The following is a 23462-nucleotide window of genomic DNA, read 5'->3' as shown; positions in this document are numbered from 1 at the left end:
TAATATTCTTTTCCATAAAGAATAATATTATCCATAATATTCTTTTCCATATTCTTTTCCATTTTTCTATGTTTCTGTATTCCAAGGTTTAAAAAGGAGAAATTATGGTATTGATAAAAGTGTACTCACCATTGACTTCATTTAGCAAATAATGAAGACAAAAATTAGGGTTGGATGATAAATAAAATTACCTACTTCCTGAATCTGTTTTTTAGGTGCCTCTGAGACTATGAAAATGGTAATTCTCACATGAAAAAAAATGGCTTCACCAACATTTAGAGTGGCTCTACTCAAAGAAGACATAAAAGTCCAAATATATCACCTCTTGAACTCCAGAGTAAAGGATAGCGAAATTCTTCAGAGGGTACGAGTAAAAAACGTGTTTAAAAAAAATCAAATGTTTAAAGGTTTAAATCAGAGGGAAAAATTTAAATCTCCAGTAGTATATACTAAATTCAAATTAATCAACAGAGGTTGTTTGCCCACCGATCTGAGGCCCCAAAATGTAAAACAATCGCCACCGAAGAAAGGGGGCTTTGGCAACTCGTTTACTAGAAAAAGAGCAAACGGGGGGAAAAAAAAATCTTCCCTAAGGGGGAAAAAAACTGGAAGAGAAAGAAGACAAGAAGAGACAGCCTAGATTTGCAAGGGGGGTAAATGCCTGGAAAGTGATGGAGGGTAAGAAAGGGAGAAAGCAACTCTTGTGAAACGTAAAGAGAGTAAAAGAGGTTCTCCGGTGGGGGGGAAGGGGGAATGTTTGAAGAAATGGGGAGACTCCCCCAACCTAGAGGGATGGATTGCGAAAGACCAGGTTTATTTCTCCACGCTCATCTGGTCACCATCAAGAAAATTACAGAGTTAATCAAAGGCCGTTTTCCCCAACACAGGCAGAATGTCAGTAGCAAACCGACGGGGGTGACGCGGAAGGGCGCAACAGCATCTCGGCTAGGGAAGGAAGAAACTTCGCAAGAAGAGGAAGCAGCAGCTCCTCTGTTGGCCCCTAGCACCGGCCGGCGAAGTTGCGCCACAGGCGCCCCAGCCCCGCGGGCGCCCCCTCCCCCTCGCCCCTCTCCGTACGCACGGCTACGCAGCCCTCGACCCTTCAAAGTGCCCCCTAAGTCCAACTACGCCTCCGCTTCCTCCTGCCCCCGGACCCATCCCAACTAAGTTCCACGGAAAGCTCCCGCCCAGAGCGCGGCCTGTTCCGGACAACAGGTGGGCAGTGGCGCCAGCAGGGCTGGGCCTCCCCTAGCCAGGCCCACTCCACTCCTCCCCGGCCCGGACCTGGGGGCGCCCGGCTCCGGGACGGGGAGGGGGAGCTCACTCCCTTACCTCCGCCATATTTGCCGTACTGACGGGTCACATCTCCGCGGCGGCCGCAGCTGGGTCACGGCCAGAACCCGGATGTAAGACTCGGCAACGGGACTCCAGCCGCCACCGCCACCGTCTCCGCCGCTCCCGCCGCCGCTGCCTCGGCGGGAACGCGCAGGAGCCGCCCGAGCGCGCCCACCACACCCCACTCCGCCCCCTCGCGGCGCCCGGGCTGAGCTGGACTGGAGGGAAACGGCCAGAGCGCGCGCGCGGCCCCGAGGCAGCCCTCCCCCGGAGGAGCGCGGAGGAGGCGGAGCCAAGGTGGGTGTGGGGGGAGGCGGGCATCTTAGTGCCGGGCGCCTGCCCTAGCGGATCCGCGACTCCAGCCCGGGAGAGGGCTCTAGGGACCAGAGAGCTCGAGGAAACTAGCCAAACTAGCCGCGTCTTGCATTCATATCTCAGGGTAAAAGATACCTTTTTTGAAGTGCATTTGTTAGAAAACGGATGTTGCTGTGATGCAACAGCTGCAACTAGTGCGCTTTGAAAGCCGTTATCCCTTGACAGATATTTCTCTCGGTTCTTTCCCTACAGGAATTGTAAAATCCCATGCACCAAAATCTTAGAGGTCATAGCAGAGATTAAGAAAAGGGATTGTGCTAGGTAGACTGCCATCCTCATATATCATTTGCTTTTCCTCACACACCTTCTGCAATGCCAGTAGCAACATAATTGTGCAACGGCTGAATTCTGCACAACTACAGAAAATTTTTAAATGTGAAATATTGAAAAGTTGCTCTTTAATAGATATAATCTCCGACTCGACTGCATAGATGGAGAACTTGCTTATGTGCAACGCCTGAAATGCCTGCAATTTAAAAGTTTATTTTAATGTATTGGCCTAGAACTGCCAAGTGGCTTTGATGACAATTCTGATGACTGCCAGAGCCAATGATTGCAAAATAACAAACATGTTTCACCTCCATTACTAAGGCAGATACTGGGTAATGCAAACGTGATATTAAAATGTGCACTAACACATTCTACCAAACCAGAAGTCAGAAAGTCTTATAAGGACCCGTTTTCCCCCAAATGTTCACGGGTTCTTCTTATTGCAATTTCAAAAATGACTACCAAAATCAACAAGTTATATATGAAACTCATTCATTCCCTACAAATAATGTGATGCCAGCACTACAATATATTGCATAAATGTGCACGTATACAATTTTGCTTTAAACTGATACTTAACTTACAAGGAATATGGGGAAGCCTGTTTTAAGTTATTTGTATTCCCTTAAAATTCTAGACTCTATTAAGTAGCTTCTTATTTCCAAAGATTCAACATTAACTTGAAATTCTTATGTCCAATAATAATTTGTGCATGAATATTTTGTGCATTTATAGGTATATGAAGTAGCTGCTAAGTAAGGACATTACCTGGTAATATGACAGGAAAAGAGTCCACAGACAGTCTGTAAACCAATTAAACATAAACATCTGATGCACATTTTCTACTGAAAGAAAAGCAAGGGAAAGAAGAGAAAGGAAAACTTTAAAGTTCCCAAATCTACAAACAATTTTTACCATTAACTGTACTGTACAGTATTTTCATTTTATTTTTTTAGAATACTTATATAAAAGTGTTTTGCAGGATTCCTTGAGGGAATAAATATTTTAGCATAGGTATACAGTTTCTAAGAGTTACCCTGTTGAATTACCTTAGTCCTTTGGACTCGAAATAGAAATGACTTTTGTATAAGCCAGTTCATATTCAAACACTTTTCACTTTGAGATGCTTGATGGAAACAGCTGTGAAGGCAAAGAACAATGTATGTGCATAGACCTGAGGTGGGTAAAGATTAGAAAAATATGGGGCCTAGAGGTAGAAACTCAGGCTTTATAAAACCACTGGTTGAAGGAGAATTATCCATTTAAATACTAAAGCTAATATATGAAATTTATCTGGTTATCAAAAGGAAAATTAAAAAGTATTGTCAAAATGCAAGGTACAGTAATAACTTGCTTAAGCCTGTTAAATCTTTGATTCTTCAGTTAATTCATCAACAAGAATCCCAATTGTGATAAAGAGCTGGGGATCACGGTCCCTTAAGCTACTGAATAAATAAGCTACTGAATAAATTCTGAAATTGTCAGGAATATCGAGGTCTGGGACGTATTTGAATAGATATCCATCTTACTGATAAATGACTTTTAGGTTTATTAATATTGTGTTATCAATTTTACTATTTTTATGTGGCATTATCGTTTAGGGGAAAGATTCCCTCTACATTTTTCTCCTTCCTTTTTTTGTAAATGTGGGTTACGTGATTTTTTTTTTTTAGGTTCAGATATTCTAAAGGTAAAAAGAAACAGCTCCAATATTGTAAGTCATTGGTAACATTATTATTGAATTCAGTATAGTTTTACTCCCCATTTTATTCTAGTGCTATACTTCAAAAATTTTAAGGAGCCATCTTAAGGAAAGCAAATTCTCAAAATGCTTGCTTACCTCTTCAGTATCAAATATGTAAAAATTAACTATTCATTAGCCATAGAGTCTTAATGTTGGATGGAATCTTAGAGGTCCTTAGTCAATTTCTACACTGTCTAGGTAGGAATACCTCATTCTGTATCCCCACTACCAGGCTTTTCTGCCTAAGCTTAAACACCTCCAATGACTCTCTGTCTCATGAAAAGGCTGCTCTTTTCAAAAAAACCTCTAATGTTTGGAACATTCTTCTTTTTAACAAACCAGAATCTACCTCCTTGTTATTTCCACCCATTACCCTGAGTTCTTCAGCACTTTGGATTAATTCAACAGATGTTTTCTTTGTATTCAAATACAAACACTCAATATTTATACTTGGGTCAACAAAAAATAAATCTTTAAAGCCTATTGATACCAGAGGAGCTGAAAACGGGACATCGCAGAGTTGAAAGCATGAGAAAATTCACCGTTGCCTATGAGCTGTTTAAAATTATTACGGTTTATAATCTTTATTTTGTGATATCCAAAATGGTAGCTGTTAGAATTGTGTAGTAAAACGTTTACAGTTAAGCTAAAAGGTGTGGTTAATTCCAATTATATGTGAGGTTTGTGGCTAATGTCCCAAAACAAAAAAATCACTATACAAAGCCTGAATAAATGCCTCTTTAGCTCCCATTCCCCACCTAAAGGCTTCCTTATTTTCAGGCAAACTAACATTAACTTTTACCACATAAGCTACTCAAAACGGCTGTTATATTGGGAAATTATTTTTAAGCAATTTACTGCATACTCCATTAAAAAGTTTTAAACAATTTTATAGAGGCTGCAATAGACAAACATACATACATACACATTCTCACACACACACACACACACACACACGAACCCCTCGAAGTTATTTTGCTATTAACAAAAGCATTTTAAGGTCTCAATTTTTCTTCAGCCAGTACCCCAAACTAACCAATAAGTAAACCTCGCAATTTACACATACCTAAGAAATATAACCTTTTATTCAGGACCAATACCTGATTCAAATATAATGTATACAATATAAACATGTTATGCACTTCAAAAAGGTACCTCTCAAAATGTACCAAGAAAACAGTTCAGACTCTGGGGCTGTTTGAATGAAATAGATTAAAACAGCACATTCAAAACCCTAAAACCAAATTCTGTATCTAACAATTTTCAGAGTCCATGAGTCCCTTTTGAGATTATTGTTAACTATTTCCTTAAATTTTTATTTAAAAGTGACAGCCTACACATGATGTGCAGGTGAAAATTTATGGATAACTATACTAATTTGGTTGAAGATAGCTAAATGTCAAAAAACTTCACTTATTTTTTAAATGTGCATTTTAGATAAATTGAGTTTTACCTTTACTCTAGTAGGCAAAATGTAGGTTACAAAGCAGTAATGCATTACATTTGGAAGCCCCACATCTATGACAATCAGCATCATCTTTTTGTGTTTGATTTTTATTATTAACGCCACCCCAAAACACCTATATAGCCTTTCGGTTCTTCAAAGAACAGTTCTGGTTTTTCTTTTCATAATTTTTACATAAAGAGTTTTATCCAGTGGCTCCATTTTATCAGATTATCACAAACTGATGTTTTGATAGTTTTTATATTGTTGACATGTTATTTTTATCTCACCCAAACTCTGGAAATTATTGGCCCATCAGCAGTTCTCCAACACTGGAAGAGTAATATAACATTTATATTACTTGAGGGAGTTTGGACTTTCCCTCCCTTAATCTCCAAGTGTGCCCCTGCCTACCAGCATCACATCCGTCTTGTCTGCATTGAACCTCAACCAGTTGGTTCTTAACCACGTCCGAAACTCAGCCAGGCACTGGGAGAATCGAGCCACCACACCATCTGGATCAAAGGAAAGAGAGCCTCAGTAGTAACGAGACTAGAGACGATGATACTACAAGCTCACCATTCGCCCTGTCTCTAATTTTTAAAAAGACGGCCAGGAATTAGGACAGGAATCCCATGACAATTTTAGAAAAACATTAATGAGTCTTGAGTCATGCAATTTGTAACTGATGATAAAGGAATAAAAGCGATCCAATAAATAGGTCGCCTCATTCCACCCATGATTGAAGAAAGGTTCACTCAAGTCCGGGTCATCTCGTCTAAGCGGCCTCAGTAGACGGGCCAATCTTGGAACTGCGTAAGCTTTTCTGCAAAATTAAGAGTTTTAGCGTTGGAAGAAGCTTTAGGTATAACTGGGGCCCCAGAGAGAAGTAGTGACTCGCCCAAGGTCACACAGCAAACGAGGACTAGAGATGGTCTCCAGGCCAGAGATCTTTCCACCAAAAGCTGAAAGAACAAGGCCATTCAAAGGCTAGGGAGACATCTGCCCCCAGGGATCCTCCCAAGGGCTGGGAAGACTTCATTCCCTCACAACAATACCTTCTTCGAGCCTCTCTTCCCTCCCTCACTCCCTCCGAAAAGGGCCGGTTTGCCCAGGACCCTGCTCACCACAGGGGGCTTCAGTGGGAGCAGGAGCCTTCCCGGGCTGAGACAGAACCCGGAGATACTGCGGGAAAGAGGCGGAGCCACAGCGGGGCGGTCAGCTTGACCCCACCCCGACCGCGTTCCGGGGCCGACTGCAGAAAGGCGGAAGCGGACAAGGCGAAGCGAACTCACTCCGCAACGGACTCCCAGCGCGCCGCGGACGCCGGGGAAGACTGGCACTGGCGCCGCCGCCGCCGCCGCCGCCGCCAAAGCAAAAGACCAGTCTGGGAAGGGGTTGGATGGCGATGGGGAGCTGCGCATGCGCCTTGGGTGGCCGGTGCCACTCCGGGAGGGGAAGCGCGCCCGGCGCGCTCTCTCAGCCCCTCCCCGGAAGTTAAGGGTCTTCCGGGCGGTACTCTGCAGTGGGGGAGGGGAAGGAGAGAAAGGGGACCGAGGACAACTCGGGAGCCCCTCCACCCAAACAGGGCTAGGAGAGGAGAGATGGTTTATGGAGGCTGCACTTACAACCGCTGCCGCTGCTGCCGCCGCCACCTCCGCTGCTGCCGCCACCGCCTGAAGAAGCCCCATCCATCCGCCTGCAGCCCGGGAGACTCAGAGCCTGGGAGGGGCCTAGGGCCCGGGCCGCCCGCCTCCTTCTTCTAGTCGTCGTCCGGGGCTTGCTCTTGCTCCACCAACCCTCTGCCCTCCCCTCCGCCTCCGCCCTCCTCCTCGGCCTCCAACCGCCAGCCAACCGCGCGGCCGCTTGTTGAGCCAAGGCTCCACTGTCTCCATGACGCCCGGCAAACATTCCCGTGCCTTAGCCGGAGCCGGTGACGCCGGGGGTTGGGGTACAGGGGCTCCAGAAGCAGCCAGGGAAGGGGGTGGTCGACAACTCCCCACCCAGTCGCCACCATGCCCATCTCTCCGGTAAACAGCCGCAAGCAGCCGAACGTCGGGGTGTAAGTTCCGGCGCTAAAACCTTAGTCCAATTCCCCTGGGTCCCGGAGGGAGCCCTTTTAGATCTTAGCTCTTACTGCATCTGTGTTCAGTCGGCAACTCTCGAACCTCCGAGGCGGCAGTGTCTCCTTCGTTGGCCTAGGACAGCCTTTTCCAAACCTCTACTGCTGTGCTTGGTCTCCGAGAAAAGACTTAGTTTGTTGAGAACCACCCTTCCTCCTAGCACTCCTGTTTTTTTCTGTTTGTTTGTTTGTTTTTCCGGTCTGCAGTCTCCAGCTTGTTGCCTCCAAGCTGTGCCCAGATGTTCAATCCTCTCAGCTTCTGTGAGCCACCAGACCGAACATTACTATGCTCTGTAGTTGATTTTTTTTCCTGCCTTCTCCTCATACCATCCTGCCTTAAAACTCATTCCAGCTTACAACTTTCTCTGTTGTTCTGCAGCAGTTGGACGAGGGGCTGGAGGAAAGCATACAGCTCTACAGATGTCTCGCTTACAACTTCAAATGGTGCCTTAGTCCAGCAATTACACTGAAGTTTCCTAATTCATTCACTCTCCCGCACTTCCAGACCACTTGTTCTCTCTTCTCAAACCTTCAGCATCTCTTCTATCCAGTCTCTTCTAGATCAGCTAATCTTTCTTTAGCAGAACTTGTTGAAAAGGTCTTGGGAGAGAACCTTCTGCTCTTTCCTGCATATGGTACTCAGGTTTTTGTCCATCCTATCACTCCACAAAAAATAGCTTTTGTGGAGGTAAGCAATAACTGTCCAGTCAAATACAGTGACCATTTCTCAGTTTGTTTCTTAACTCACCCATCAGCAGCTTTGATCTAGTTTACCACTTCTTGAGTGTTGAATCACTTCATTTGGTTTCTGGGACACCACTCCTCCCTAATTCTCTTGGTTTATGCCTACTCCTTTTCAAAATACTTTGCTGTCATCTCTTATCATTGGCTCCCTAAGGCTGGGCCCCCAGCAATTTTTTCTCTTTTGAATTAGTCTACACTCAGTTTCCAGCAATTAGGCAATTACCCTTTAGGTTTTCCTACCACTTGTTGGCTCTAGTGGCAGTTTCTGCTCCCAGTAAGTTGTGATTCTGTTATTCCTGCACCTCAGTCTTTCAGTGTGAGGGTTTGCCTGTAACCTCAATTCTCTGATGGACCTAAGAAGACCCATTGATTTTCAGTTTGCTCAGCCTTTTTCTTGTGAGTACAGGATTGATGTCTTTCATGGCCTTTACATGTCAGACCAGAAAACAGAAGTATCTGTGTTTACTCTTTAACACTTGCAGTCTGTTGTCTCCATTTCTATATGAAAATTACTCAAAGGTCAATAATGAGTAACCTAAAGGTTTCAATAGTCACCAAATTCAATGGGCTTTCTTTTTACCTCTCTGCAGCATTTGACAATATCAATCTTCCCCTCCTTAACCCTGAACTAACCCTGAACTGGTTCACTTACTACTGGCGAAGATGCCTTTTTTCTGGTTTTACTTTCTTTCTACCTCCAGTTTCTCTCCTTGGCCCTATTACCTTCTCTTTGTATCTTTAGGTTTTCATTTTGGGACTCAGTTCATTTATTGTCATCTCCATGAAAGATTCTCAAATCTGTATCTACAGTTCTCACTTTTGTTCCCTGAAATTCACTTTCCTCTTGATTTTCAACTGCTACCAAACAGCTCCACCAGGATATCACTCATAATATCTAAACTTGAACATGTCTACAATTTAACTTCTTATTGTGCTTTGGAAATAATGACTAATTTAATCATCACCTTAACTCTTTGAGGCAGATACTATTATTAACCTTAATTTACATATGAGGAAAGAAACAGATTTAAGAAACTTGCTCAAGAACACATAGTCTGAGTTATTGGATGAGTTTGGGCATTTAAATTGACCTCTTTGAGTTTTAAGTTCCTCACTTGTAAAACATGGCAATTAAATATCTCATAAGAATTGAATTAGGATGGTGATCGTTTTGTAATATATGGAAATATTGAATCACAATATTGTGTACCTGGAACTGTAGGTCAGTTATACTTCCATTTTAAAAAAATGAAATAAAAGAATTAAATTACAAATATAGTGGAAGTACTTTGAAGTTTAGATTTTAAGTGGCATTGTTATTATCAATTACTAAGTCCTGTTAGTTCTGTTTCTGTGGTTTAAGGGTACTTGGGGTATGTTTTAATCAGTTATGGTAAGAAACATAGACACAGAAATAACTATCATGAAGGAATAAGTTTTTTGTGTTTTTTTTTTTAAATACTCATAGACCCCTAGAATCAGGAGACATGGGCATGCCGTACCACATAGCAGGGCCACGTGAGGAAGCACCAGGGCTGAGCAGGAGGTAAAACTAGCAAGGGGAAAACATGGGCAAGAAGCTTTATTTTGGTTCCCATGGGGAGAAATGGATAAAGCGGAATAAACAGGTGTAGGAATAGCTTGTTTGAATAATTTCAAAAGGCTCTGGGCATAGGGACTATCCCTAGTTGTCTGGTTCCTGTCCCAACAGTGATTAGGGCAAGTGGATAGTGACCCAGAGAGTGAGATCTCTTTCAGAGCCTGATGAAGGAGATGGTTGAGGGTATGGACTCTGGATTGGTTGGTTTGTGTATAAAAGGTTTGCTTGTAGGCAAGTCCCTTACTATGTGTAAGAATTGACTAGCCCTGGAAGGGGCAGTCCCTCCACAGTTAGCAAGTTCCTAGATGTCAAAACATCAAAATACAGAAAATAAAAAGATATGCTTAATACATGCTGTATTTAGCATTTGTTTTATTTCTACATTTGCCACCCCAGGTTAAGCCTTGATTACTTCTCATCTGGCCTATTTCCATAGCATCTTAACTAATGGTCTTCTTGCTTCTAGTGTGTTCTGAATATAGCTAAATTTTTCTGAAGCATAGTTTTGAGCAGTTAGCTCTTATGCTCAAAATCTTTCAAAGGCACTCTCATGCTTGTGTAGTAAATTTCAGACTTAGCCTGGCCAATTTATTTTTTCAAAGCTTAACTTTGTTTTCCTTCATGCATCTAATTGAATCATTTAAGATACCCTGTATATACCACATGCTTTCCTACTGTCATCGTTCACAATGATCTTTGCTCAGGGTGCATTTCCTGTCCTGTCCTCATCCCTCCTCACCTTCGTGTGCATCAGACACAAGCACACATATACATTCGTGCCCCGTGTACTTCTTTTGAATTTGACCTACATTGAAGCCTAACTCAAATGCCATCTTCATGATTTCTCTGCTCACTCCTCTTACCCAAGGTAATCTTTACCACAACTTTCATTTCATCTTACGTGTAAGTCTTGAGGCAAATACAATTTTGTACTTGCATTGTAATCATATATATGTTTTATCTCTTATTAGACAGTCAGCTCCTTAGGGCCCATATCCGATTCATATTGTATCTCTGCCAACATGTAGCCTTATGTACAGTAAGTGTTTTATGAATAACAGTTGGATAAATGAAAGTAATTGATTGGGTTTAGATTGAAATTTTTACCTTCATCTCATTAAACTAAGAAGTGGCTAATACAGACACCTTTTCTTAAGCCACTCCTTTCCTCTTGTGGTTATTTTTTTCATAGTGAGATTTATGTATGTGTAGCATGCTTTTAATGTAATTAGTCTCTTTTTTCATAGAAGTGGTCATCAGGTGTTCATGGTGTTCATTCTACAGGTACCAACTGAATGCCTTATATTTTCCAGCTACTGCCCTAGATACTGAAGACATAGGAGTGAACAAAACAGATTAGGTCTCTGCTTCAGAAAACTCAGGAATGTACAGCTACATAACCTCTTGTGTCATGACTGTTTTTCAGGCAAAACTTTCAAAGTGAATATCTCCTGAAAGTCATCCTATTTATTGCCCACTAATTTGGCTCTATTGAAAGCATCTGTTTTTTAACATAGCTAGATGTGCACCATAAATTTCTAACATAATTAGCTACAGGTACTTAGTTCAATTTTTTTTAAAAGTCTGTACTTTCTGGATCTAATTTCCCACTCTGTCAGGCAGAGTACTAAGAGTTGGGGCTATCATAGTAGACATGATAAACATGGTTCCTTCCCATGAAACTTATAGTCTGAAGATTTGGGAGAGTTTATTGATGATTCTTGTAAGATCACAGTAACTACCTAATTGGTAAATGCAACATCATTTGCTAATTAATTTCTATTTGGTCCCTATAGGGAATAAAAGAGATAGAGCTGGTTTATGAGTAAATGTGATATGATTTCATTATGCATCTATTTAGTTTGAGATGTCTAGTAGACATTTAGCTGGAGCTACCCAGTAGGCTGGTAAACATTTGAGTATGAAGGTTGAGAGAATGTTTTGAACTGGATGTAATGACTTGGGAATTCATTCAACAATTTTTTATTAAGCAGCTACTGTGTATTGGGTACTATGGTAGGCATTAGGGATACAGCAGGGAACAAAATAACACAAAGTCCCTAGTCTTGTGGAACTTAGATTCTCAGGGTTGGAGGGTTGGGTGGGGAACATCTAATTCATAAGATAAGTAAGTAACAGATATGTTAGTAAGAAGTACTGAGGAGAAAAAGCAAGGGGATATGAAGTATTTGAGGGGTATTTGTCCTTAACAAGGACAAGGTCAAATGTATGACCATGGGAATAAGTAGCTGATATAGTAAAGAGGAAGAATAGAATGGACAGACTGTATTTTGTAGGGATTGTAGGGCAAAGCTCAAGGGAGAAAGAAAATAAGAGTTGAAGGTAATGGTAAAAGAGTGATTCAGTTGATGAACTGTGGATACTGGATTAAATAGTGAAAGAAGAGAAACCTAAAAGGTACTGATTAATTGGTAGAAAATGGAAGGGTCAGGTAATTAGAGGTCCCAAGGAGGGTGAAGAATAGGAGACAGTTATGTTACAGAAACCAATATGAGAACTCAAGTTTAAGAAGAAGGGGGAATGGTCAACTGACGTCAGATGCTACAAAGGTAAGTACTGGAAAGAGTCCTTTGGATCTGACAATTTGAAGGACAGGACTAGGTGATTTTAATGAAAGTAGTCTCTGCAGTAGGAGAGGAGAGGGTGGAATTAGATTGTAGTGAATTATGGAGCATAAGAGGAGTAAGGACGTAGACAGGATGATTGACTAATATTTTAAAAAGTGAAGGAGAGATACAGTAATAGATAGTGGAAGACTAGTAATAGATAGGTAAAGGAAGGATTTTTAAGTTGAAGAGATGACTGGAGTACAATTATATGCTGAAGGGAAAAAGATATAGAAGACCAAGAATTATTGACAGAAGAGTCCCTGAGATGGGAATTCCCTGGCAGTCCCGTGGTTAGGGCTTGGTGCTTTCACTGCTGAGGGCCTGGGTTCGATCCTTGGTTGGGGAACTAAGAGCCCACAAGCTACACAGCATGGCCAAAAACACTTTTTTTAAAAAGGAAAAGAATCTCTGAGAAAAGTAGTAACAGGTTTCAGAGCACAGGTAGAAAGGTTAACCTTAGATAAGAAGAGCAACTTTAGAACTGAAAGAGGAGGAAGGAAATAAGGATGGATTAGATGAGTTTGTGGGATATGAAAGAAGAATATAATGAAGGTAGAGAAATTTAAGGAATTCTTACCTCGTTGATTAATTTGGTTTTCTTGGAAATGTTGGAGTTAAAGTCATTTAGAGACTGAAGGAGGGAGGATAGGGTATGATACTTTAAAAGAATGTAAATTTGAAATAGTATGAATGGAATTCATTTAGTCATTTATTTCAAAAACACTAACAGTGCCCACAATATACTGGGTACTGTCCTGTGTGCTAGCGATATAGCAATGAACAAGACAAAGTTCTTGCCCTAAAGATGCTTACATTCTAGTAGAGGAGTAGACAACAAACAAAGTGTCAAGTAGTACTATATGCCATGAAGAAAAATAAAATATGAAATTAGATTGTTGTCATTTTAAAGTATTTTATTCTTATCTGATCTTTTATGAGTAGGAAAGTAAAAGTATTGTTTAAAATGTTTTCTTTGGAAACACAATGCCTTTTTATAATGTAAGGGGTGATCATTCTTGTTTTATAGAAGTCTGCAGTACAATCAGAGTACTAGAATGAAAGAATGATTAGGTTTTTGTCTTAAGGAATTTAGAGAATTGATCCAAAAGTGAAATCATATTTTTTCTCCTGGATACAAATATTTTGATTATAATTTCTCTTACTAAAAATTATTATGTAATCATTCAGGCAGGAACATGATATTCTTTCCCAGGTTTTATTACTCATTCTTCAATCTGCCTACATAACTGCACTCTACACTCATTTGTGCTTACTATGTGTCAGGCATTTCCTAACCATAATATAGAAATTAATACATTTAATCCTCATAATAACCAACGAATTAGGTATTATTTTTATCCCCGTCTTACAGATAAGGAAACTGAGACCCAGAGAAATAAGTGTAGACTTCTGATCTGACTGCCTGGGTTTAAATTTCAACTCTAGTAAGAATGTTTCCCTCTAAGCCTCTGTGACTTTATATAAAATAATGTTATAGCAACCTCTTAGAATTATTGTGAGGAAAAAGTGACACAGTGCTTGTAAACATTCTAGAACTATGCTTACACATAATGAGCTCTCAAGTGTGGCTACTATTTTTTTCTTGTTTATATGTTTAGATTGTTTCCATGTTTCTAAATGAAAGTCTACTTTTTTATCATTTGCTAACTTTTCTTCAATCCTGGATCCTCAGTGTTATGTTTTCTTTTCCTGATATAGAAACTCTGGCGCACAGCCGAAGATGTCTATTAGCTTTACTGGCCCAGCAAAAGGAGCGCAAATGAAAGGAGGATATATTAGTGCAAACCAAAGCAGAATGTCTGTGTCAAAAACCATGGTGATTCTACCTGACCCAAAAACAGTAGAAAAAATGAATGTTTCCTCCACAAAGACAGCCACGCGGGTAATATTCTTTAGAATTCTGAGTTTTTTTTTGAAAACGACACTGGGAAGAACTTGATTGAGATGTTAAAGGTAGAAAGTATGCTGCTTTGAAACAATAACTTCTAATACAGGCATATCTCAGAGATATTGCAGGTTCAGTTCTAGACCACTCGAATAATACAAATATCGCAATAAAGTGGGTCACTTGAGTTTTTTTGGCTTCCCAGTGCATATAAAAATTATTACATTATACTGTAGTCTCTTAATTGTACAATAGCATTATGTTTAAAAATTCCAATGTACGTGACTTAATTAAAAAAACTTTATTGCCAAAAAGTGCTAACCATCCTCTGAGCCTTCAGCAAGTCATAGTAACATCAAAGATCACTGGTCACAGATTACCATAACAAATATAATAATAATGAAAAAGTTTGAAATATTGCGAGAATTACAAAAATGTGACACAGAGACTCAAAGTGAGCAAATGCTGTTGTAAAAAATGGTGTAAATAGACTTGCTGGATGCCAAGTTGTCACAAGCCTTCAATTTGTAAAAAACACAATATCTGTGAAGTGCAATAAATTGAAGCACAGTAAAATGAGGTATGCCTGTATTGATATATTGATTTAGTTAGAATCTTGCCATATAACATATCTTACAGCATAATATTAGCAGTTGGCTCCTATAATTCATTATTGGTAGTAAGAACATTAGAGTGGAATGAAGAAAGTCTACTCATGACCTTAAGAACTATTTAGTCAGCTCAGGCTGCTGTAATAAAGTACCATATACTGGGTGGCTTATAAACAAATTTATTTCTTATAGTTCTGGAGTCTGGAAGTCCAAGAGTAGGGTGACAAATGGTCAGGTACTGGTGAGGACCCTCTTCGAGGTTGCAGACTACCAACTTTTATTGTATCCTCACAAGGGGGAAAGAGATTTAGCTAGCTCCCTAGCCTCTTTTTGTAAAAACAGTAATCTCATTCATGAGGGCTTTACCTTCATGATCTAATTACCTCTCAAAAGTTCCACCTTCCAATACCATCTCACACTGGGATTAGTATTCCAGCATATGAATCTGGGGGGTACACAAACATTCAGTCCATAATAATTATATACATATTACGTACACATTATATGCATTACGTATATGTTTTACATATATATTTCATAGTATTAACAGCACTATGTAAAAGGTATAATGCATCATGACCAAGTGGGGATAATATATGCAAGGTTGTTCCAGTATTCAAAAGTCAGTACTTTCCCCCTTATTAGTAGACTGAAAAAAAATTCATGTGGTTATCACAACAGATAAAGAAAAAGCATTTGAAAAATTCGGTATCCAATGATTATAAAAATTAAAAATAAAATCTTTCAACTAACTTGAAAGAGAAAGGATTTCCTCAGGAGCGTTCTGTAAAACCTACAGTTAACATCATACTCAGTGATGAAAGGCTGAATGCTTTTCCCCTAAGATCAGGAACAAGACATGGATGCTCACTTTCATCACTTCTATTCAGCATAGTAGTGGGTGTCCTAGCCAGAGGACTTAGGCAAGAAAAAGAAATACAAGTCATTCAAACTAGAAAGGAAGAAGTAAAATTATCTCAGTTCACAGATGACATAATCTTATATGTACAAAACCCTAAAGATTCCACATTAAAAAAATTGTTAGAACTAATAAACAAATTCAGCAAGGTTGCAGGATAGAAAATTGACACACAAAAATCAATTGTTTCTATACAATAGCAATGAATAATTTAAGAAGAAATCAAGAAAAATAGTTTTGTTTGCAATAGCATCAAAAAGAATGAAATACTTAGAAATAAACTTAACTAAGGAGTTGAAGATATATATACTGATAACTATAAAGATTGCTGAAAGAAATGAAAGAAGACAATAATAAATAGGACAACATCCTTTGTTCATAGACTTAATATTGTTAAGATGTCAGTACTATGCAAAGCAATCTACAGATTCAATGCAATCCCTATCAAAATCCCAGTGACATTTTTTGCAGAAATAAAAAAAACCCATCCTAAAATTCATATGGACTATCAAGGGAGCCCAAATAGCCAAAACAATCTTGAAAAAGAACAAAGTTGGAGGTCTCACATGTCCTGATTTAAAAACTTTTTACATAGCTTCAGTAATCAACACAGTGTAGTACTGGCATAAAGACAGACATATAGGGACTTCTCTGATGGTGCAGTGGTTAAGAATCCGCCTGCCAATTCAGGGGACACAGGTTTGATCCCTGCTCTGGGCAGATCCCACATGCCGTGGAACAACTAAGCCCGTACACCACAACTACTGAGCCTGCACTCTACAGCCTGCGAGCCACACTACTGAAGCTTGTGTGCCTAGAGCCACAACAAGAGAAGCCACCGCAATGAGAAGCCCATACACCACAACGAAGAGTAGCCCCCGCTCAACACAACTAGAGAAAGCCCACGCACAGCAATGAAGACCCACCACAGCCGAAAAAGAAAGAAAGAAAGAAAGAAAAGACAGACATATAGGTCAATGAAATAATATAGAGCCCAGAAATAAACCCTCACAATAAGGATATCAAGACCATGCAATGGTGTCTTTTCAACAAAGGTGTTAAGAGAACTGGATATCTACATGCAAAAGAACGAAGTAGGACTCTTACCTTACACCATTTACAAAAATAACTCAAAATATCAAAAACCTAAAGGTAAGATCTAAAACTATAAAACTCTTAGAAGAAAATAAAAGGGAAAAACTTTTTGACATTGGATTTGGCAATGATTTCTTAGATATGATATCAAAAGCATATACAGCAAAAGAGAAAATAGATATATTGGACTACATCAAGCATTAGAAATTTCTGTGCATCAAGGGACACAACAACAGAGTGAAAGGCAGCCCATGGGATGAGGAAAATTGTCAGAAAATCATATATCTGATAACAAGTTAATATCCGGAATATATAAAGAACTGCAACTCAACAACAAACAGCCTAATTTTAAAAATGGACAAAGGACTTGAATAAATATTTTTCCAAAGAAGATATACAAATGGCTGACAGCACATGAAAAAATGCTCAACATCACACCAGTAATCATTAGGGAAATGTAGATCAGAACCACAGTAAGATACCAGCTCACACCAATTAGGATGACCACTATGAAAAACACACCAACAATAACAGAAAATAACGTATTGGTGAGGATATAGAGAAATCAGAACCTTTGTGCACTGTTGGTAGGATTGTAAAATGGTGCAGCTGCTATGGAAACAGTATTATTGTCCCACAAAAATTTTAAAATAGAATTACCATATCACCCAGCAATTCCATTTCTTGGTCTATACCTAAAAGAATTGAAAGCAGAGATTTGAACAAATATTTGTACAACGATTTTCATCACAGCATCATTCATAGTAGCTAAAAGGTGGAAGCAACCCAAGTTTCCATCAACAGATGAATGAATAAACAAAGTGTATGTGTGTATATACCTTTAAAAAGAAGGAAATTTCAACACATACTACAATATGGATGAACCTTGAAGATATTATACTACGTGAAATAAACCAGTCACAAAAGGACAAAGACTGTATGACTCTACTTATCTGAGATACTTAGAGTAGTCAGATTCATAGAGACAGAAAGTAAAATGGTGCTCACCAGGGAAAGAGAAAAAGGAATTATTGTTTAATGGTACAGAGTTGCAGTTTTGTGAGATTTTTGTTTTGTTTTGTTTTTGCGATATGTGGGCCTCTCACTGTTTTGGCCTCTCCCGTTGTGGAGCACAGGCTCCGGATGCGCAGGCTCAGTGGCCATGGCTCACGGGCCTAGCCACTCTGCGCCATGTGGGATTCCCGGACTGGGGCACGAACCCATGTCCCCTGCATCGGCAGGTGGACTCTCACCCACTGTGCCACCAGGGAAGCCGTTTGTGAGATTTTTAAAAAGAGTTCTGGAAATGGATGGTGGTGGTGACTGCACAGCAGTGTGAAAGTACTTAATGCCATGAACACTTCAATGTGGTTAAGATGAAAAATGTATGCATTTTACCATAATAACCCCCACTGATGAGCTCTACCTGGATGTGGCACACTGAGAATCCTGGGGCCTTCCCCTGGTCAATGAGATCATGTTCCATGTCAGGAGAAGCAAGCTGAGAAGACCTCAGGCTACTGCCCTATTCCCTCCATGGAGCACTCAACACCTAGAGTGAGGTTGTCACTCATGGAGAAGCTTACCATTGTCTCCACTGTCAACCTCAGAGATCTGGTGCAGAGATATTATCTGGGGAGAGAAGCAAGCTGTACAACAGATAGTTCCTTATATCTTCCATAAGGAACCAGCTTTATTTGCAACAGAGCGTGGAGAAGTTTAAACCTATGAACACCCTCAAAAACAGTGGACATAGTGGTAAAAGGCAATTGGGAGGAAATTAATTGATCTAACGAAGATACACCCTAGACTGTAGGCTAGCTAGTTTATAGGGAAACAGGGTATAAGGCAATTCCTCAGCAAGAGAAGCCTTCCTGTAGTGAGAATAAATATTGAACATTGGCATCAGAAACTTCCCTGGAAGGAGCCACAATTTGATTGGATTAGTCTGTAGAGAATTTGTGCCCCAGGGCATTGTTGAAAACAATAGAGCAATCAGCTGGCAACTAGTGAAGTTAACAGCTGAGTGTGGTCAGAGTAAGAGTGGAAGAGAGCCCTACCAGTAGCTCTGTCGTCGCAGGATGGTTGTGGGCATACCCAAAGCTGCACCTCCCTGAGGAGCAACATTAGCGTGTTAACAGGACTGCAGGGTAGGTGTTGGGAAGGGGCATATTAGTTTCCCAGGAGTGCCTTAACAAAGTACCCACAGCTGTATGACTTCAAACAATAGAAATTTATTGTCTCACACTTCTGGAGGCTAAAAGTCTGAAATCAAGGTGTTAGCAGGGGCATGCAGCTTCTGAATATGCTAGGGAAGTATCTGTTTCTCTCCTAGATTCTAATAACCCCAAACACTCCTTGGCTTGTAGATCCATCACTCTAATCCTCTATCTGTACATTATGTTCTCCCCATTATCTTCACAGTATCTTCCCTCTGTCTCTGTTCAAATTTCCCCCTTTTATAAAGACATCAGTCATATTGGATTATGGCTCACCCTAATGATCTCATCTTAACTTGGTTAAATCTGCAAAGGCCCTATTTCCATATTCGGAGGTACTGGAGGTTAGGACTTCAACATATCTTCTTTTCGGGGACACTGTTCAGCCTGCAATGGGAAAACAGACCTCACTAAAATAATCCAGGTTATCACTAAACAAAATATAAACAAGCAAATAGCAATAACAAGCTCTAGGGACGAGGTAGGTTCCAGTACCCAGAGTTGCTACAATATATTATCTAAAATCTCCGATTTCCAACAAAAAATTATGGAACATGTAAAGAAATAGGAAAGTATGACCCATACTCAAGAAAAAAGGCAACAGAAGCTGTCTGTGGGAGGAAGCAAATGTCAAATTTAACAGAAAGAGATTTAAAAGAAGCCATTATAAATAGCTTCATGGAATTACAGAAGCTATGCTTTAAAGAAGTAAAAGAAGGTATGCTCATGTTATATCAAGTATAAATAAAGAGACAGAAATTATAAAAAAGAACCAATGGAAATTCTGGAGCTGAAAAGTACAATAATTGAAACTTTAAAAATTCACTAGAGGAGCTCAACAATAGGTTTTAACTGACAGAAGCAAGAATTAGCAAACTAGAAGATAGATCAATAGAGATTATTCAAGCCAAACACAGAGTGGGAAAAAAAAGAATAAAGAGGGGCTTCCCTGGTGGCGCAGTGGTTGGGAGTCTGCCTGCCGATGCAGGGGACACGGGTTCGTGCCCCAGTCCGGGAAGATCCCACATGCCACAGAGCAGCTGGGCCCGTGAGCTGTGGCCACTGAGCCTGTGCGTCTGGAGCCTGTGCTCCCCAACGGGAGAGGCCACAGCAGTGAGAGGCCCGTGTACTGCAAAAAAAAAAAAAAGAATGAAGAAAAACGAATAGAGCCATCAAACACCATCAAACACACCAACATATGCATAATGGGAGTAACAGAAGGAGAAGAGAGACACAAAAGGAAAGGAAAAAATATTCAAAAAGGTAATGGCTGAAAACACCCCAAATTTAATGAAAAACAATATCCTACACATCCAGGAAGCTCAGTGAATTCCAAGAATGAATGAATGCAGACATATTATAGTAAAAATGCTGAAAGTCAAAGGCAAGAAGAAAATCTTAAAAGCAGCAGGAGAAAAACAGTGTGTATCACGTACAAAGGAACCTTAATAAGATTAACAGATAACTTTTCATCAGAAACAATGAGGCCAGAAGGCAGAGGAGAACAAATTTGAAGTTGTTAAAGAAAAAGCTCAACCAAGAATGTTGTATCCAGTAAAGCTATTATTCCAAAATGAAGATGAAATAGTCTCCAAGATAAACAAAAACTGAAAGAATTTATTGCTTGCAGACCCACATTATGAGAAATACTAAGGGAAGTTCTTCAGCTTGAAAACATGTAACCTCAGATGGTAATTCATATCCATACAAAGAACATCAGTAAACACAAATATGTAATTACAACAACTATTATATCATGTAATTAATGCAACTATTAGTGCACTTCCTCCTTCTTTCCCTCTTAACTGATTTGAAAAACGATTATATAAAATAACATGTATATAATGTATTATTGGATCTATGACACAGAAATGTAATATATGTGTTATGTATTTGGCAGTAATATCACAAAGGAGGTGGATGGGAACAAAGCTGTAATGTAAGCAAATGATGACAAAATGAAAAGTAATAATTATGGCTCTGTTTTCTTATATTTTGTAACAGTAATACATGTAATTTACATAAAAATAATACCACAAAAGGGGGAAATAGTGAACAGAGCTATATAGGAGTAATATTTCAATATATTACTGGAATTAAGCTAAAATAAATCCAAAGTTAATTTTGACAAGATGTGTATGTTAAACCCTAGAACAACCATCTAGAAAAACCTCAAAAATATAATGAAATGATCATTAAAAAATTAAAATGCTACCTTAGAAAATATTCACTCAATGCAGAAAAAAGTAATAAAGGATGAATAGAGGACAAAAAAGACATGAGACATATGGAACACATAAAGTAAGATGGGAGATATAAATCCAACTATATCAAGAAAACATTAAATGTAGATAGATTAAACAATCCAAACAAGGGGCATAGATTGTCAGACTGGCTTAAAAAACATGATCCAATGATTGGCTGTCTACAGGAGACACACATTAGTTTCAATATTAATTTCAGACCAATATCTCTTATGAATGTGGGTGCAAATATCCTGAACAAAATTCTAGCAAACCAAATCTAACATATAAAAAGAATTGTATGCCTGGAGTGCATTAGTTTGCTAAGGCTGCCATAACGTAATATCACAGACTGTATGGCCTAAACAGTGTCCTAATCTACTCTTCCTTTAGGGACACTAGTTATATTGGATTAGGACCCACCTTAATGGCCTCATTTTAACTTAATTATCTCTTTAATGTCCCTATCACTAAATACAGTCACATTTAGAGGTACTAGGGGTTAGGGGTTCAACATGTGAATTTTTTGGTGGGGAGAGACAATTCAGCCCATAAGTTACCAAGTGGGATTTATCCCAGGGATGCAAAGTACTTTAACATCTAAAAATCAATGTAATACATCTCATATCAGTAGAATAAAAAGCAATGATCACTAGATCCAGAAAAAGCACTTTTCAAAATTCAACATCCTTTCATGATAAAAACACTTAATAAACTAGGAGTAGAGGGACTTCCTCAACTTGATAAAGAACACTTATGAAAAATCCACTAATATCAACTCAATCATGCAACTGGGTGCTTTCCTTTTGACATCAGGAACAAGACAAAATTTTCTTGCCACTGTATTCAACATTGTACTGGAGGTTCTAGATAGGCAATTGGGGGGGGGAAAGGCAACCAAATTGGAAAGGAAAAGATAAATCTCTATTTGCAGATGACATAATGTTACATATAGAAACTCCTAAGAAATCTACTAAAAAATCTATTAAGACTATGGGATTCCCTGGCGGTCCAGTGGTTAGGACTCAGCGCTCTCACTGAGATGACCCGGGTCCAATGCCTGGTGGGGGAACTAAGATTCTGCAAGCCATGGCATGGCCAAAAAACCACAAAACAAACAAACAAAAAACAAAAGAAACTATTAAAACTAATGAATGGATTCTGTTAGGTTGCAGGATACATGATCAATATACAAATAAATTGTGTTTTTTATACTTGCAATAAACAATTTGAAAATTAAAACAATTTCACAATAACATCAAAAACAAATACTTAGGAATAAATTTAATAATAGAAGTGACATCATAAGCTCTGAAAACTGTAAAACATTACTGAATGAAATTAAAGATGATCTAAATAAATGGGAAAGCATCCAAAATTTATGAATTGGAAGACTTACCATTATAAGATGGTGATACTTCCCAATCTGTTCTATAGATTCAACACAGTCCTTATCAGAATCCCAGCAGACTTCCTTGTGCAAATTGACAATTGATTCTAAAATTCATATGGAATTGCTAGGAACCCAGAATAGCCAAAATAGTCCTGAAAAAGGAGACTAAAGTAGGCAGACTCACACTTCCCAATTTCAACATTTACTACAAAGCAACAGAAATCATGATAGTGTGGTACTGATTGGCACAAGGATAGGTATACAGATCAATGGAATAGAATTGAGAGTCCAGAAATAGACCTATTACATCTACGGTCAACTGATTTCTGATAAGCGTACCATGACCATTTAAGAGGGAAAGGATAGTCTTCAATAAATGGTGCTGGGATGACTGGATAGCCACATGCAAAAGAATAAAGTTGGACCCTTGCCTCACACCATATAAAAATTAAGTCAACATGAATCAAAGACATATGTAACAGTTAAAACTAAAAACTCACAGAAGAAAACGTGGTGGTAAACCTTCATGACCTTGGTTTGGCAAAGGATTCTCAGATATGACACAAAAAATATGAACAACAAAAGAAAAAAAGCCAGATGAATTGAACTTTACCAAAATTAAAAATGTTTGTGCTTCAAAGAACATAATAAAGTAAAAAGTCTACCCACAGAATGGAAGAAAATATTTGCAAATGATATATCTGTTAAGGGATTTGTATCAGGAATATATAAAGAATTACAACTCAATAATAAAAAGACAAAAAATCCAATTAAAAATTGGGCAAGGCTCATTTCTCCAAAGAAGGTATACA

The 23462-nt window shown here is 39.3% G+C and overlaps 2 protein-coding genes across 5 annotated transcripts in view; one reads left to right on the top strand and one right to left on the bottom strand.

Annotated features, from left to right (window-relative positions):
• The window catches only part of MIER1 (MIER1 transcriptional regulator), a gene marked incomplete at its 5' end in the record, with an annotated part of 52939 nt that extends 46076 nt beyond the window's left edge, over positions 1-6863 (bottom strand). Inside the window, 4 exons of one of the 4 annotated variants that reach the window (XM_079697584.1) lie at positions 2749-2878; positions 3369-3436; positions 5583-5683; positions 6797-6863. In XM_079697584.1, the coding sequence (XP_079553710.1) occupies positions 2749-2878; positions 3369-3436; positions 5583-5683; positions 6797-6863 (366 nt within the window). Of the gene's footprint in view, positions 1-2748; positions 2879-3368; positions 3437-5458; positions 5501-5582; positions 5684-6796 lie in introns of all 4 variants that reach the window. The other 3 variants (XM_079697586.1, XM_079697585.1, XM_079697587.1) reach the window with 3 other exon arrangements.
• A 198-nt stretch (positions 6864-7061) lies between these two features.
• DNAI4 (dynein axonemal intermediate chain 4) overlaps positions 7062-23462 on the top strand; it is a gene marked incomplete at both ends in the record, with an annotated part of 115728 nt that continues 99327 nt past the window's right edge. The window contains 3 exon segments of the mRNA XM_079721049.1: positions 7062-7143; positions 7146-7230; positions 13984-14167. Of these exon segments, the coding sequence (XP_079577175.1) occupies positions 7062-7143; positions 7146-7230; positions 13984-14167 (351 nt within the window).

The sequence above is a fragment of the Hyperoodon ampullatus genome (assembly GCF_949752795.1).
Source record: "Hyperoodon ampullatus genome assembly, chromosome: 2".
Lineage (NCBI taxonomy): Eukaryota > Metazoa > Chordata > Mammalia > Artiodactyla > Ziphiidae > Hyperoodon > Hyperoodon ampullatus.
The sequence above is the reverse complement of the archived record's forward strand: the minus strand, read 5'-3'. Positions and strand labels throughout refer to the sequence as shown.